This window comes from Miscanthus floridulus, chromosome 6, assembly GCF_019320115.1.
Source record: "Miscanthus floridulus cultivar M001 chromosome 6, ASM1932011v1, whole genome shotgun sequence".
Taxonomy (NCBI): Eukaryota; Viridiplantae; Streptophyta; class Magnoliopsida; order Poales; family Poaceae; genus Miscanthus; species Miscanthus floridulus.
The window spans coordinates 1,239,221-1,256,910 of NC_089585.1; the positions used below are offsets into that span (position 1 = coordinate 1,239,221).

At 43.7% G+C, this 17,690-nt stretch overlaps 1 protein-coding gene across 1 annotated transcript; it reads right to left on the reverse strand.

The window, feature by feature from the left end:
• Positions 1–15,161: 15,161 nt before the first annotated feature.
• On the reverse strand, positions 15,162–17,690 carry LOC136457393 (zealexin A1 synthase-like). Its single transcript, XM_066457424.1, has 2 exons — positions 16,758–17,690; positions 15,162–15,779 (listed from the first exon to the last, which is right to left on the reverse strand). Exons 1-2 carry the CDS (start codon positions 17,688–17,690, stop codon positions 15,162–15,164), a joined length of 1,551 nt encoding a protein of 516 aa, XP_066313521.1.

Genomic DNA, 17,690 nt, shown 5'->3' on the forward strand with positions numbered 1-17,690 from the left:
CTAAGATTAAAGCAAACCTGGTCTAATAATCCTGACAGTGGGGTGTCTCCATGCAGCCATAACAAGACATCAGATCAAGCCTATTTTTACTCTAAACCAATCTATAATCGTGCAGATAGCTCGAATGCACAGCATGTAACAATCAAGATCGACAGATTTGCTGATACAAGCCTGAATCGACTGTTTTAATAAAGATAAGCATGCAAGCATACAAAACAATAGATTTTAATGATATTTGGAGCTAGCAATCTGTCAATCTTGATTGGGCAATAATATTGTTGTAATAAATAAAACATTAAAAACATGAACAATATCGGTAACTTAATGAATCTACTACATTGCCAAATCTAATAGAGCCGATAACTAGCCCTTGTCCAGGTTAAATCTGCGTCCACCGGATGACACTCAATCTAACTTAATACAGAGACGTCCACCGGATGACATCAAAGCTTAAACAAGAACCGATGTTCCAACTTAACGAAACGGCTATGATCTAGCATGCCCTGCACCCACCGGATGGTACTCGAAACATGATCGAAAGCATAACTGACCTGCGCCCACCGGATGGCACCCGGCCGAAGCTACGTTACTCCTACTCCTAAGGATTTGGCCTGAGCCGAAGAGTTGTTGTATTGATTGTGTGAATAATCCTTTACAATAGCCGGGGCCTCATTATTTATAGCCCGGAGTGAGTCCTAGTTAGACACAACTTGGTTACATATACGGAAAAAAGATAACTTGGACCCTACTCTTTCCCTTCTAAGAGAGTCCGACACGTTTTTAACTTCTCCAACCTTGATACGAATCAATTGCTGACGTATCTCTCCTTAGTCGATCCCTTTCTATATTGGCCGATCCCTCCAAACTGGCTGTTTGAGTCTGACCACCTGGACCCATAGATACAATTCTTCTTTGCCAAAATCTGGTATCAACACATATATAGTATGCACCTAATCTACCTAATAACTCAATTTCTTAATATTTCTATACACTAGTAATAAACTCAAAGAGGTCACAACAATCCGACTCAGCATTTTGTCGACGCATATATGCATAAGCTGGTTCATGCACTTGTGCTCGATCCGTATACTAGTGCACTCTTATTTGGTCAAATCATGCAGTTTTAGAATTGATTTGTATACATATGCACATCGTATTTAAGGCAAACATCCAAAACTATAACTTCTTATTGTATTGGTCACGACAAACTTGCCAAGTCATTAGGGTCGCTGGAGATGTTTTATTCTTGAAAATCACAAAAACTCTAAAGAACTGTTGGTGGTTCAAAGTCTCCCTAAATACTTATCACTATGTTGTGGCATTAGAATATATATAGTTTACGGATAGTTTATGCAATCGGATTGATTCGTCTGCATGTTGCACGAGCTAGTTCGTATACTTATGCTCAAATCGTTTGCGGTGACTTGGTGTTCAGTCTTGTTTGATCAAATCATCCTGTTTTAGACATAATTAGTCTATGCACATGCATTTTATTATCTAAAGGGAAACCTCCAAAACTAGAACTTCTTATGTATTATTAGTGACGATACTACTCTTACCTTGTCGTTTGTGCAGCAAGGTGGCGGAGTTGTTTTGTCCATGAAAACTGCAAAACACTATATAAAGAGTTGTTATTGGTGGTTCACTATATATCTCCCTAAGCATGTACTCGATGATGTAGGCATGCTTAGGCCAGCCGGTTAGGTAATTATATATTACGTGAGACAAAACGTAAATATTCTTTAGAGAGACTAGATGCATGGTCATTATTTTTTCGGGCCGGCCAATAATGCAAGCATATATATTCTCTATGCCAGACAGCAACCGCTGACTTTGGAGCGAGGCCTTCAGATGTAACAACGGCGTTTGATTCTCATTACAAGAGGTGTCACTAATGTAAGAAAGATATAGTAATACATGTCTGTAGAATTATCGAGAGAGAACGGACAATTTTAATCTACACAATAAGTTGATTGTGTTCTTTTTCCAAAACATCAAATCTAAGAAACGTACCGGAGGTAAATATTTCAGTAGTGAACTGAAAAAGCTCTAGAAACAATAAAATGGAACTCTCAATTTTGATTGCTCTCATGGTGCACCAACGTTAAAAAGGAGTTGGAGAAAACACTAGTTCTTATGAGGGCATGCATGCTAGTTAGATGGTTGTTGTCTATAAGTGTCTGCACATCGAAAAAGACAACAATGGATAGATTTTGCAATAGATTGTCTGTTGTGTCAGTACATCGAAAAAGACAACAATGAATAACTAGAGAATTTTGAATGAGACAACATTAAATAGTTGGGTAGTTGCTGTCTATAAGTGTCTGAACATCAAAAAAGAAAACATGCAGCCTTTTTTCTTTATTATCCAATAGTGGTACAAAAATAGAACAACAGTTATAGTAAGCTAGTTAATAACTACATGTTTCTTAAGATTCTACACTAGGACTAAACTCTGAGGCCGCACCATTCGACTAACATTTTGTCGATGCATTAGTTGGTTCTACGTGCACTCTTGTTTGGTCTAATCATGCATCTAGTTTTAGACTTTGTATATAATATCTACTTCAATTTTCAGGCAAACCTCCAAAACCAACACTTCTTATTTGTATTGGTCTCGACACTCTTGCTGTGTCGTTACCAGAACTTCAAAACTCTAAAGAGTTGGTGGTGGTTCACCATCTCCCTAAGCTTGTATTGTGGTCTATATATATATTTCATTGCGCCTGCAGCTGGCTTGTTGATAGGCATGTTTAGCTCAGCTCTAGCGTTTTTTTTTTTTTTTTTTTGCATGGATCTTACAGATGTCTTCTATGAGAAAAATGTGGAAAAGAAAATGAGAAGAAGAAAATTAAAGGAAACCCGGATATCCTGTGCCGGATTATTGAAAGATAATAACTTATTCATTTGGAGTGAACCCTCGCTAAACTTTTGTTTACCCTTGGCTCAAGGGGCTCTACTTGCTTTCTTATTTATCAACTGCAATTGGTTACATTCTTGTGCTAGCTCATTAAAAATTAAATTATACTTGTGACCCACATGCATTTGAAGGTATGGTTCTACGGGCCGATTTTTGCCTTTTATTGGAACGGTGGTTACTAACCGTTGTAAACATGTTTCCCCTTCCGAAATTGCTAGTGATCAGAGGTCCAGACACCAAATGAAATAACGGACAGATCCAATTCAGATTATAGTGCTCACATATGGAACGGTCGGTATTATAGTTGATAATGGACTCTCACGTCACACATTGCATGCATACCTCTCATTCTTCATCGCACGGCAAGCATCTATACTCGCTTGTTTCACCATCCACCAATAAACATGCCACTGCAATATATATGGGAGAAACACATCCTTATCTCCATCTCAATCAAAACAGAACAACAATATCCAGATAATCCAAAAAGGGCAGACAACTAGGAAGACTTAATGCAATTGAAAACAAGTGTGCCCTTTTATGGAGATCTACCATCTCTTTGATCCTTCCTGCAACTTTCAGAGCTGTGTAATGGGTGTTCTCAAAAAATCCTCCGATTCCGCTCTTTCCAAAAGTTCCACATGACGTAGATGGCTAGACCTTCGTTGTGCCCTTATCATCCTTACTGTTTTCGGGTTTGCCCCTGTAAATATAACTCGCTCCTCCTTTATTGAATGGCAGAGCTCATGCCGATTTTGTTCAAAAAAAAATTCAATAAAACCTACTTGTTGTTGGGTACAGTTGCTGCAACATCCAAAAATGCATCTATATAGCCATCTCAATGGATGAAAACATACCAAAATCCTCTTAATATGTGGTGTATGATCCAAAAAAGGGTCATTGCAACAAAATCAACTTGATGTTGGAATGTCTAGTTAGAACTACTACAACATCAATGAATCCTTGAAAGTCAAACGTCCAAACATCAGAAATCTCATAACATCAGAAATCTCATATGCTGGAACATCACAAAACTTTGAGGATAGCATGTTAGGGCAGACATGCTCATATATTACAAAATTGAATTACGTCCAAGTTATAGCCGTGCCAAATATCTTTGATTCTATGCATCCATGTGTATAAAAGGGTTAGTTTTTTTTTTTTTTTGTGAGAAGGGCGTCACTGGCGGTTACTCATCACCAGGCAGTGCTAGCCGTGACATTGTTTGCAGGTTTTGTATTCCTCGATATATGTAATATAAAGTACAAATGGTACATTGTACATGTTCAATTTGGTGGATCTGTTGCTCTGGAGAAGATGTAGCTGGAGGAGGATCCTTTTGGCCACTGGATGGTATGACAATGTAGTCACTGTCATCGAAGCCCATACCCTTTCTAGTTGTGGGGAACAAGGTTTTTTTTATCGGCCGAAATTCATGGAAATTTCCGAAATTTCCTTTCTATCCACAGGGTCCGATAAAATTTGACATCGGCTAAATTTTTCCCTTCTTTCCTGGTTCCACACAGACAACCCAAATTCAGTCGTGCGACAATCCCACACTATAATGTTTTATTCTTGTTTTTATCTATGAACAAGTGATGTTTAATAGCTAAGGAATAGTTTCAAGTCAAATTCTACGGAATTTTTTCAAAATAATTTGAATTTTTTTTTGAATTTGGTCTGATATTTCCGATATATCTTGTTTATCCTATCTATCCATGACCTCCAATAAATTTTTATTTCCGATAATGAAAACCTCGGTGGGGAAGACGATGAACACGAAGCTGGACATGACTGCCATCCCCAGCGGCAAGTTCTTGAGCAGCTGCCGGGTGTCGTCTCTGGCTTTTGGGAAGAAACAGTTCTGGAGCCCCACGTCGCTGCCGGCGATGGTGACGAAGACGACCGCGGTGAAGAAGGCGTGAACCCAGTCCATGGTCTTGAGGCGCCGCGCGTCGAGTGAAGACTTGCCGAACATGGCTACTTGGTCCGTTTTGGACATGCCGATGATGTGGAGGGTACTCGGCAGAGCCACGCCTTTGTGAACCCTGCCCGTCTTTGGGTCCGGGATGCAGTCCGTGAAGGAGGAGAAGATGCAGGTGGCGCTGAGGAAGGTGACGAGCCCCACGGTGACCCAAAAGTTGGAATGGTAGCATTTGCCCTGGTTGGTGAAGCTCGCGGCCAGCGTCTGGAATGTTAGTATTGATCTCCCACCAGTTAGGCCCAACGGCCTAACTGGGCCTTGTCCTCGCGCCCTGATCGGGGGCGCCCAACCCTACATGGTTGGTGGGCCCCCGTCGCACAGCGCTATAAAGGAAGGTGGGGGCCGGGGCTCGCGACACGAGGTTCACCGCGCCGCCAGTCACCCCACCGACATCCTAAACCCTAGACCCGATCGAAAGTAGGGGCGCTGCCAGCGACGGGAAGTGCCACTGACGCCGGCAACGCCACCCGACGTTCACATCGCCGCCGAGGACGCCACAACGCTGACTCACTCTCCACCGACCGTCGCTGCCGGCGCGCAGATGGCGTCCGTCAACGAAACCCCGGCCGGAGCTTCAACAACTACGGCGTTTGACGGTTTGCCACTTATCACCTATCTCTTAATCTCTCTCTGTGAAATCCAAATGATCTATTACTGTACTAAGAATCCCGATCCGATGAACATACCTAAGAACTCTAAATATAACAATGGCATCGAAGCCAAGGTTCGACAAGAAATCAAACCAATATGATGCGGATCGGGAAAGAAAATAGAAAAACCGAACTCTAAGACCTAACCCCATCACTAATCGGTTCAATCCGAGAAGAAAGAAAAGGAACCCTACCATCTAGATCTCGAATCACACAAAAGGTAAACACGGATCGGGGAAATCGGGTTCAACCGAACCCTAACCCTAGATCCCCTTTTCGGGTGAACGAGTGAGAAGAAAAGAAAGAAGAAAGAAATCAAATCCGAAAGGGGAAGGGGAAAAGAACAAGAGGCGGCACACTGAAACCCTAACCCTAATCCCATTTGGATGAACAAGCCAAAAGAACACAGTAAAAAACCCCATTCCCAAACCCTAACCCTAATTCCCGTGCGTCGGAATGGGGAAGAAAGGGGACGGGGAAGAACGAGAAAAGAAAGAACACGCCGTTCGTCGGGGATAAACTACCACCGGCGCGGAAGAAGAAGAAGCGCACCGGCTTTTTCGCCGGCGCTGGAGAAGAAACTGAGCCGATGCGCCCGGGCTCGGCCAAGAAAGCGCCGCGGCTAGGCCGCTCGACGGCGGCGTGCTCACCCGTTGGGGAGCACGCGCGCCGGCGAGGGGGCCAGCGACGGCGCCAAAGCCCGCTCCGGTTTTCCTCGCTCGCGGTTGCTCGGCGGTGACCGTCTCCGCTGCGGCTGAGAAGAGGCAAGCAGCGAGGAGAGAGAGAGGGGAAGAGCCGAATGCCTAGGGTTTCTAGGGCGTCGGCCGCGGCGGCGTTTTGATCAGCGCGAAACAGCCGCTCGGCCGTCGGATCGACACGAACGGCCACGATACGCTGGGCCAACTCGCCGGCCCAGGCGGGAGGAGGCGCGCGCGGCGCTTTGCCGGCCCAGGCCTAGGTTGCGGCCTGTGCGCGCGAGGCAAGCCGGGCCGAGCCGGTTCAGCGCGTCTTGGGCCGCGCTGGGCTGAAAAATGAAAGAAGAACAAGAAATTTTTTTTCTTATTATTTTCCAGAAACAATTTTGAATGCATATTTTGATGAATTTGAATGATTTTTGATATAATTTTCTGTGCAAATTTTATCCAATGATATTTTGCCCAGAAAACAATGAATTTTTTAGTGCTTCTGGAAAATAATAACATGAAAAGATTATTAATGTTTCCGCTGTGCATGATAATTAATGTTCTCTTTGATTAAATTTGAACCAACGGGATAGTTTAATTTTTAAGAGAAATAAATTTCTGATAATTTTGATGCAATTATGATATTGTTATTTTCTGACCAACGTTGTTAATAACAAATATTATAATTTTTGATCCATGAGAAATTGTGCATTAATTTTACTTCTGCCCAACGGTGATGTAAAATATTTTGCATGGATGAATTATAAGTTTTAATTTGACCAACGTTGAGTTAAAAGCATGAATTTTATGTATAAATGTTTCTTACTTACTCTGGTGTGATTTCAGGAGGCAAATGCATTGTGAACATTACCAACATCCCGACACTCAACGGAACCAATCACCGTGTGTGGCGGGAGAAATATGAATTGGAACTTGTGTTGGGAGAGGTCGATTTTGCCATCACCTCACCGTGCCCTACTGAGCCAGAGGACCCGGTGAGAGGTGACAATGAATTTGACGCTGATTTCGCTTCTCGAAAGCGTGATTATGCTGAAATAAGAATGAAATATGACCTTGAACATAGGCAATGGACTCTCTCCAACCGCAAGTGCCTGTTGATAGCCAAAGCCACCATAGAAGAACAGATAAGGAGCTCAATCCCTGAATGTGCTACTGCTAAAGAATATCTTGAGAAAATCAAGAGTCAGTTTACTGGGTCTACCAAGGCCACAGCAAATTCACTGATTAAGAAGCTTGTGAATGAGAAATTCACTGGTGGTAGCATAAGAGAGCATATTTTGAAGATGAACACTACGGCATCTAAGCTAAAAGAAATGAATTTGAAGGAGGAGGATTTCCTAATTCATTTGATTTTTGCTTCTTTGCCGAAAGAATATGACACCTTCATTGTGAACTATAATATGCAGCCTAAAAGATGGGGCATAGAAAGACTCATCTCAATGTGTGCTCAAGAAGAGAGGATAAAGTCCTCACAAGGTGAATCTGCTCATTTTGTGAAGGACAACAAAAGAAAGAATTTTAATGGCAAGAATTCTAAACCACAAGGGAAACCTAAGTGGGATAAGTCCTCTTCCTCCAGTTCACAGGGAAAGAAACCCCAGGATTCTGAGAATCAACAGTATGGTGGAGCTGAAAAAGATCAGTGCAAGCACTGCTTCAAGAAGGGACACTACAAGAGGGATTGTCCAGATTTCCTGAAATCTCTGCTAAAGAAAGGTGATGAATTTATTACATTTGTAGATGAATCTCTGTATTTATGATATGATAAATCCACTTGGTGGGTTGATTCAGGAGCAACTACTCATGTTGCAAATTCTTTACAGGGGTTAAGTGGGACGAGAACCTTGCAAAGAGGAGAAAGAACGATTAAAGTTGCAAATGGACTGCAAGCCAATGTTGAAGCCATTGGAGATTTTTCTTTAGAATTGAATAATGGTTTTGTACTTAGACTTAAAGAAGTACTTTATGTTCCCTCCTTGCGTAGAAATTTGATAAGTGTTTCGAAACTTGATGATGATGGAATTGATTGCCATTTTGGTGATGGCAAGTGTAAGATACTGATTAATAATAAATGTGTTGGTCTTGCCTTCCGACAAGACAAGCTTTATTTATTATCTCTTGCTGAGAATGCGAACAATGTATGTGATGAGAATGTGAATGATTCCCCATCTACGGATGTAACTAAGAAGCGGAAGAGAATTGATACTGTCTCTTCGAAATTATGGCATTGTCGCTTGGGCCATATTTCGAGGGGGAGAATGGAACGATTGGTTAAGGAATCAATTCTCCCGCACTTAGAATTTTCAGATTTAGAGCAATGTATTGATTGCATCAAAGGAAAGTATGTCAAGAAAATTAAGAAAGATGCCAAACGAAGCACAGGAATTTTAGAAATAATCCACATAGATATATGTGGTCCTTTTCCTGTGAAAAGTGTGGATGGTTATGACTCGTTTATAACATTCACAGACGACTACTCTCGTTATGGCAATATTTATCCAATTAAAGAAAGATCGGAAGCATCGGATAAATTCAAAATATTTAAAGCTGAAGTTGAAAACCAGCACAATAAGAAAATAAAGATAGTACGATCAGACCGAGGCGGAGAGTACTATGGGCGGCATACCCCATATGGCCAAATTCCTGGACCATTTGCAAGGTTCCTACAGGAAAATGGTATAGTTGCTCAGTACTCCACACCGGAGGAGCCTCAGCAGAATGGAGTGGCTGAAAGACGTAACCGTACCTTAATGAATATGGTAAGAAGCATGATGAGTTACTCCACATTACCGATTAGTTTATGGATGGAGGCACTGAAAACCGCCATTCACATACTTAATCGAGTACCAAGTAAATCGGTGCCTAAAACACCGTATGAATTATGGACAGGAAGAGAACCCTCACTTAACCATTTACGTGTGTGGGGCTGTCCAGCTGAGGCAAAAGTGTTTAACCCGAACATAGGAAAGTTAGACTCCAAGACAGTCAGCTGCCATTTTATTGGCTATCCAGAAAGATCGAAAGGATATCGCTTCTTTTGTCCTGACAGATATACGAAGATTGTAGAAACAAGACACGCTGTGTTCTTGGAGGATAATATGATCAGGGGGAGCGTGGTAGCACGAGAAATCAGCCTACAGGAGAAGCGGGTACATGTACCCACTCCGATGGTTGAAGAACCATTCTTCACGCTACCTGCTGCTGTTGCACCGACAGTGCAAGACACTGTAGTGCCAACACCTGTTGCAAGTTCTCCCGTGGCGACAATGAATGAACATGAGGAACCTGTCCTTGAGGAACCTATCCTTGAGGAAACTATAGAACCAAATGTTGCACATGAGGGAGAACTACAACAGCCCAATGTGGAACAAGTGCCGGAGGCACCTAGAAGGTCTCAAAGAATAAGAAGATCAGCTATTACTGATGACTATGAAGTTTATGAAACTGAAGAATGTCAGATGGGGGACGATCCCACCTCATTTGAAGAAGCCATGAGAAGCGACCACTCATCAAAGTGGCTTAAGGCCATGGAAGATGAATTGAAATCAATGAGTACCAATAAAGTTTGGGACTTAGAAAATATTCCTAAAGGAGCCAAAACAGTAGGCTGTAAATGGGTCTACAAAACGAAATATGACTCCCAAGGGAATATAGAAAGATTTAAAGCGCGACTCGTGGCGAAAGGCTTCACGCAAAGAGAAGGGATTGATTACAATGAGACGTTTTCTCTAGTCTCATGTAAAGATTCCTTTAGAATTATAATGGCACTTGTAGCCCACTATGACTTGGAGTTATATCAAATGGATGTAAAGACGGCTTTCCTAAATGGGGATTTGAAAGAAAATGTTTATATGGCACAACCGAAAGGTTTTGTCGTAAAAGGAAAGAAAAATATGGGATGCCGCCTAAAGAAATCAATTTACGGATTGAAGCAAGCTTCAAGACAGTGGTATTTGAAGTTTGATAGAACGATAAAAGTTTTTGGGTTTGAAGAAAATGTTGAGGACAATTGCGTTTATACAAAGTTCAGGAATGGAAAGTACATATTCCTAATTTTGTATGTGGATGATATCTTGCTTGCTAGCAGTGATATCAATCTACTAATGGAAACAAAGAAATTCTTGTCCTCGAACTTTGATATGAAAGATCTCGGTGATGCCTCGTTCGTTTTAGGAATAGAGATTCACCGAGACAGGAGAAAAGGGGTTCTAGGATTATCGCAAAAGGCATACATAGAAAAGGTTCTGAAGAAATTTAGTATGCATGCGTGCAGTCCTTCACCTACTCCTATAGTCAAGGGCGATAGATTTGGGGAACATCAGTGTCCCAAGAACCAATATGAAATTGACCGAATGAAAGCGGTACCGTATGCTTCAGCTGTTGGAAGTTTACAATATGCTCAAGTGTGTACACGCCCTGACTTAGCTTTTGTTACCGGGTTACTTGGCAGATATCAAAAGAATCCAGGAATTAAACATTGGAAATTAGTGAAGAAAGTCCTACGTTATTTGCAGGGTACGAAAGGCCTCATGCTTACGTATAGAAGATCTGATTCCCTGCAGATAGAGGGGTATTCAGATTCTGATTATGCGGGAGACGAAAGAAAATCCACGTCAGGATATGTATTTACTCTCGCAGGAGGGGCTATATCGTGGAAAAGCTCCAAACAAACCGTAACTACATCCTCGACAATGTATGCCGAGTTTGTAGCATGCTATGAGGCAACGGGGCAGGTGAACTGGCTGAAGAAATTTATACCCGGATTGAAAGTGATTGATGATATAAATGAACCACTACGATTGTATTGTGATAACAATCCAGCGGTACAGTACGCTCACAACAATAGGTCAAGTGGTGCTGCCAAACACATTGACATAAAGTACTATGTTGTGAAAGATAAAGTTCGGGATCATATAATAAATCTTGAGCATATAAGTACAGAGAAAATGCTCGCGGATCCGCTCACAAAGGGCTTACCACCCAACGTGTTCAGAGAACACGTAGCCGGCATGAGTTTAAGGGAAAGCCTATGATTCCCGAACATACGAAGGGCCCAAAGAAAGTTTACATTTCAAAACGGAGAATTGTATTGTGGCTGTTAGTCTAACGGCACTAATTGCTGTGACGATGGGACAGTTCTATGCACTAATCTGTGATGAAATAGGATGGAAGCAAGAAAAATATGAATTGAAAGTTTTGAGTATGAAATTAAAGAACGAAGAATAGATGAGAGATCAAGGGGGAGAATGTTAGTATTGATCTCCCACCAGTTAGGCCCAACGACCTAACTGGGCCTTGTCCTCGCGCCCTGATCGGGGGCGCCCAACCCTACATGGTTGGTGGGCCCCCGTCGCACAGCGCTATAAAGGAAGGTGGGGGCCGGGGCTCGCGACACGAGGTTCACCGCGCCGCCAGTCACCCCACCGACATCCTAAACCCTAGACCCGATCGAAAGTAGGGGCGCTGCCAGCGACGGGAAGTGCCACCGACGCCGGCAACGCCACCCGACGTTCACATCGCCGCCGAGGACGCCACAGCGCCGACTCACTCTCCACCGACCGTCGCTGCCGGCGCGCAGATGGCGTCCGTCAACGAAACCCCGGCCGGAGCTTCAACAACTACGGCGTTTGACGGTTTGCCACTTATCACCTATCTCTCAATCTCTCTCTGTAAAATCCGAATGATCTATTACTGTACTAAGAATCCCGATCCGATGAACATATCTAAGAACTCTAAATATAACATGGAACGCCAGCACCGGGCCCGTCGGCAGCCGCTGCAACAGGCTCGCCGTGGACGTAATCGCCATGTCGGCGGCCGCCGGCTTCGTCTTCCCATTCCTAGGCTGCCCATCGTCGTCCTTGTCTTGTGCAGCAGCAGGAGCAGGAGCAGGAGCGCGCAGGAGCACGACTGTTGTCGAATCTGATGCCCTTCCTTGTGGTCGGGAAGATCATGAACAAGAAGCTGATCATGACCACCATGCCCAGCGGCAGGTTCCTGAGCCACTGCCGGGTGTCATCAGCGGCGCCAGGGAAAAAGCAGTTCTGGAGCCCGACGTCGCTGCCGGCGATGGTAAGGAAGACGACCAGGGACAGGAACGCGTGAACCCAGTCGACGGCCTTGAGACCACGGTTGTCGAGCTCGGGCAGGAGATCTTTGAACACAACATCCTCCTCCTCCTTGGACATGTTGAGGATGTTGAGGCGATTATGGGTGGCCACGCCGTAGTAGACCTTGCCCTGGTAGACGAGGCTGTCGGTGAAGGAGGAGAAGATGCAGGTGGCGCTGAGGACGGTGACCAGCCCCACGGTGAGCCACAGGTTGGAGTGGTAGCAGTTGCCCTGGTTGGTGAAGGTCGCCGCCAGCGCCTGGAACGCCAGCACCGCGCCCGAGGGAAGCTGCTGCAGGAGGTTCTTGGAGGATGTGCGGGCGGTGGTCACCACCGTTTGCTGCCCGGCTGCTGTCATATTTGTTCTTTTGCATTGGCCGATTGATGATCCTTTCGAGCGCGTTCTGCCTGATTTGCCTGTTTACATATGTAACACGGCGAGGCCGTAGGTGAAGCATCATATGAATAGGGAAAGAGCCTCTAGCCTACTGATTAGAGCACCTGAATAGCACCTAGCAGACCAACGAGTTAAAACATATCTGCATTCTTAAAAAAATTTAAAAATAGGCTAGGTTTTTCCTGCTGACTACGATAAAAAAGATTCTCATATGAACAGGGCAGAGATTGCGGACGCTGAGCTAGTGGAGGATGTTGGATGCTCCCAAACAAAGCTGAACAGATGCAAACTACACTAGTTGACGAGAAATGGCTTCTCCGTATGTTTTTATTTTAGTCACTACCAACAACCATGCATCTCAAGATGACGGCATTTGGGCTGAGAGAGCTAGGATAAGAATGGAATTGTAAGAGAGGAGAGAACAAGTAAAAAAACATATGAATAATTACTCGACGAGAGATGGCTTCTCCGTATGTATTTTTTTTTTATTCACTACCAACAACCATCTCAAGATGAGGGCATTTGGGCTGAGAGAGCTAGGATAAGAATGGAAGAGGACAAGTAAAAAAACATATGAATAGTTACTCTGTTTAAGCATTCATAGGATATTCCTCTGCCTCTCGACTTCCTCCGCTGTTCTGTTTTTCCAGTTCTATTCCATATGCTTACACAAAGATGCCTCTACGATTGCAAAGGGACAAGAGACGTATTATTTATCAGGGAGTGCTCTTGCCAATACAAAAGAGTACTCCCAATGCAAAAACGAGCATGGTTTCTATCCCTATTTAATTTTCTTGCCACGTAGACATTTGGTTGTTGTGGCACCTAACTTAATGAAGGGAGAGGGTAGAAAACAAAGAAACAGTTTCTAAACTTAGACACTGAAAATAGACCATGTTTGGAGGCAGTTGCCTTAAGACGACCGTCTCCATAAATCTATTTTTGGGGGCAAATATTTTTTGATCGCCTCCGTAAATGAAATGGTTGCCTTGGTAAATCGATTTTTAGAGGCGGTTATTTTTGTGCCTTAGTAAATAAAACGACTGCCTACGTTAACCGTCGAGCATTTTACGAGATGGTTGGATTTTGTGACCGCCTATAATGTTCGGGTAGTGCCTCGTAAAATTATTTTTTTAGTAGTGCCCTTTTCCCCTCAACCATGTTGTTGGTCCAGTTTTACTAGTCTTAGGACATGCTCTACGCATGTGCTCCTCCCTGAACTTCGGGAGCTTATAAGCTAAGAACGGGCGCAACATCGGCTTAACTAGTCTTTAGATGGTTTTTGACGATCACGCTGTGCTCTTGCTATGATGATGATTGTTTTCAACCACCACCTAGCATGCTACCCTTGCTGTTGTGTGATCCGGAACCCTTTCAGCATCAACACATGTCATGAACCCAAACACCATCTAACATGTGAGAACAAAGCTTTCAGGCATTTTGTTAGACAATTGTTCCCTGTCGTCGATGGTTGTTGGGCTCAATCTCTAGGGCGCTAGCAGCTGATGACATGCCTGATGCCTGGCCTTTGTGGTGCTCGACGACGACAGGGGTGCATTGAAGCTGTGCAGTGCTAGTCCCACTTGCCTTCTTGTTTGCACACGATATATTTAAAATCTAGTTGGCCCAAATTGCAAACTAAACTTCATTTAAAATTTAAAATATATTTAAATGTCAATAAAAACACAGTGTCTTACAGAAGTGGACAGGATTAGCTTTAAAATATAATGTAAAATGGTGAAAAATCTGCTAGGTGTTTGTTTCAAAAAAAATTCTGCTGGGTGTCCACTGAGGTCCACCGTTGGGAAAAATAATACAACATTTGAGGCCTCTGTAATGCTATCTAGGCCGCGTCAAAAAAGGCCAATATGGATCTAGACAAAGGACTAGTGGACTAAACTAAGGTTAATGGATAAGATCAGAAGACCCAGTCCCCATGCATGCTCATCGAGATAACATCCCCATTTCAAACATCGGTAGTAGTTGACACTTGATTTAAAATTTCAGTCTTAGTGCTCAACGAACACAAGTAGTACTAAATTTGTACGATCTCAATATAAAATTTCACGGCCAGCTTGCCACTGCCATGGGACCAAATCTTATTGGTTAGCTACATGTTTGTGCTAGAGACTATTGTTGTTTTATCAACCCAAGATTATCGCTCAGACAATAGCTAGTCGAGATGAACGTTACAAACGCTGAGCCCATCCAAAACCTTAAGTTGCTCAAATACAAAATGCTGGCACCACACTAGCAGATTGGGCTCAAAGCTTTAACAAGCCTAAAAACTGTGGCTGTCATCAATGCGTGAATTCAGTAGTGTCTACAATTATAATCACACTCTCTGGTACAAATTAAGTAGCAACATGAACATAGTTCACATCACAAATCATCTGATTAATTCGGTATAAAATTATTGTAAGGTTTGGCCTTGATCCAAAGCTTGGACTTCTTTCTTAGCGCTACCCCAAAGACCTCTGCCATATCAAATTCTTCCATCTTGACTCCATCTGGCAGAGCCCAATCAAAATGGTAAAGAAGGCTAGCAAGCGCCAGCTCTATGTTGGCCAATCCGAGCGTGATGCCAGGGCATATTCTCCTACCTGCCCCGAAGGGAGTGAACTTGAAGTCATTACCCCTAAAATCGATACTACTATTTTCAAATCTTTCTGGCTTGAATTCCTCTGCGTCATGCCACAGTTTCCTGTCCCTTGATATTGCCCAAATATTCACAAACACCTTGGTTCCCTTTAGCACATCGTAACCCATAACCTGGCATGACTCGCGACATACTCGAGGGAGCAACAATGGAGCATGCAGCCGTAAAGTCTCCTTGATCACCAACGGTAGATATCTCAATTTCATCAAATCACCTTCAGTTATCTTGTCTTGTCCTTTGAAGGTCTCCCTCACCTCTGACTGAGCCTTATGCATGACTTGGGGATTCTTAACAAGCTCTGATATTGCCCATACTAGAACACTTGATGAGGTTTCAGTCCCAGCAGAGAAAATATCCTGCAGTACAAGCTTAGTGTTACAAATTGTAAAACATGACAATCACATTACTTCTCATAAGACACGCTAAAAAAGCTTAATCTTCTAACATAAAAAATAAAAAGATCAGGCCATTGATTTGGTAGATGCTAATCAACATCGATAATAATAATTAGTCGATATATTTTTGTTTTCTATACAATATCCACGTAAATGTGCATATAAAAAGTAACTCGTAAACGTTCATATAATATAAATTACCTACCTTTGCTATCAGGCAACGTCATCTAAAGTAGACCCTGAATTTTGCATCTAAGTTTCCCACCATACCAAGATATTATATGCATAAATCGCTATGGTTTTAACTAAACGTGTACACTGAAGACAGATGGACGTGCCTCACGCAGAGAGAGAAACTATGAATATAGATAAAAGAAATATATACAAAAATAGTTGACAAATTGATCATGACCCGTATAAAGATTATGTCAACATTATCTAAAGTATACAGAATAGTTGACAAATTGATCATGACCCGGACGAAGATAAATCTCTGTTATGTCAACATCATCTAAAGTAATTTTTTTGCTTCTAATAACTACCCTGAATTTTGCATCTAAATTTCCCACCATACCAAGATATTATGATGCATAATCGCTATGGTTTTAACTAAATGTGTACTGAAGACAATGGGCGTGCTACATGCAGAGAGACAAACTATGAATGTGCATTAAAAAAAATACAGAATAGTTGACAAATTGATCATGACCTAGATAATGATATATTTCTATATTATGTCAAAAAATGAACTAATCCTGAACTACCAAAAAGATATTTAGTGTCCCTAAATAAAGGATATTTAGTGTAATAAAATTTCATTTGTCTAATGCTAAATTACAAACAAATCAGAAAGAACATTAAGAACAAAGTATATATTATATGCACTAGAGAGGTTTTGCAGGAGTGTATGTAGTGTTGGATAATATAAGCGGATCTTACAAAAATGACGGTGCTGACTATCTCATTGGTGAGATCAAACTGCAAGCCACCTTCTCTCTGCAGCCTCAAGAGGACGCCGAGAAGGTCCTCGCCGTCTCCCTCCGGCGTCGTCGTCGGCATGGCTTCACGCTCCTGGATGATGCTCTGGATGATACGGTACATGTTCCTCTGGCACCTTCTGGCGTTCCTCGCGGCGGCGCTGAACCGGCGTACCAGCCGCGACGACGGGTACAGCTCCGCCAGGCTGAACCCACCGGCGAGCCGCGACACTTGATCCAGCTCGTGCATGTACTCGTCCCGGTGCTTCCACCGGCCGCCGACGACCGTGCGCGCGGAGACGTCGCTAATCATGCGGGAGATCGCTTCGCTGAGGTTGACGTGCCGGCCGCCGCCGGCGGCGGCACACTCCCCGGAGATGGAGCGGATGAGATGCGCCACCTCCTCTTCCCGGATGCTCCGGAACGTGAGCACGCGCCGCTGGCTGAAGAGCTCCTGCATACACAGCTTGCGGAGCTCACGCCAGTGCGCGTTGTAGGGGGAGCCGATGATGTCCTTGCCGCCGCAGGTCATGATGTCGGGGATGACGCCCAGGTGGCGCTCGCAGAAGGCGAGGTCGTTGGTCTTGAGCACCTCCCAGGCAGCCTCCGCGGAGGAGACCACCAGCGTGGGCACGGAGCCGAAGCGGAGCATCATGACGGGACCGTAGGTGCCGGACATGTCGCGCAGTGCCCGGTGAGGCAGGTCGCGGAAGCGCGATAGGAGGAGGTGGTGCAGGCTGCCGATGAGCGGCAGCTGCCATGGCCCTGGTGGCAGGCGAAGCGCTGATGGTGGTGGGGGCTTTGTGCGTGACGATGTGCTGGTGTAGCCCCTGACGAGCCTGAGAAGGAAGGCGAGGAAGACGAAGAAGGCTACAATAAACGGGATGATCCTCAT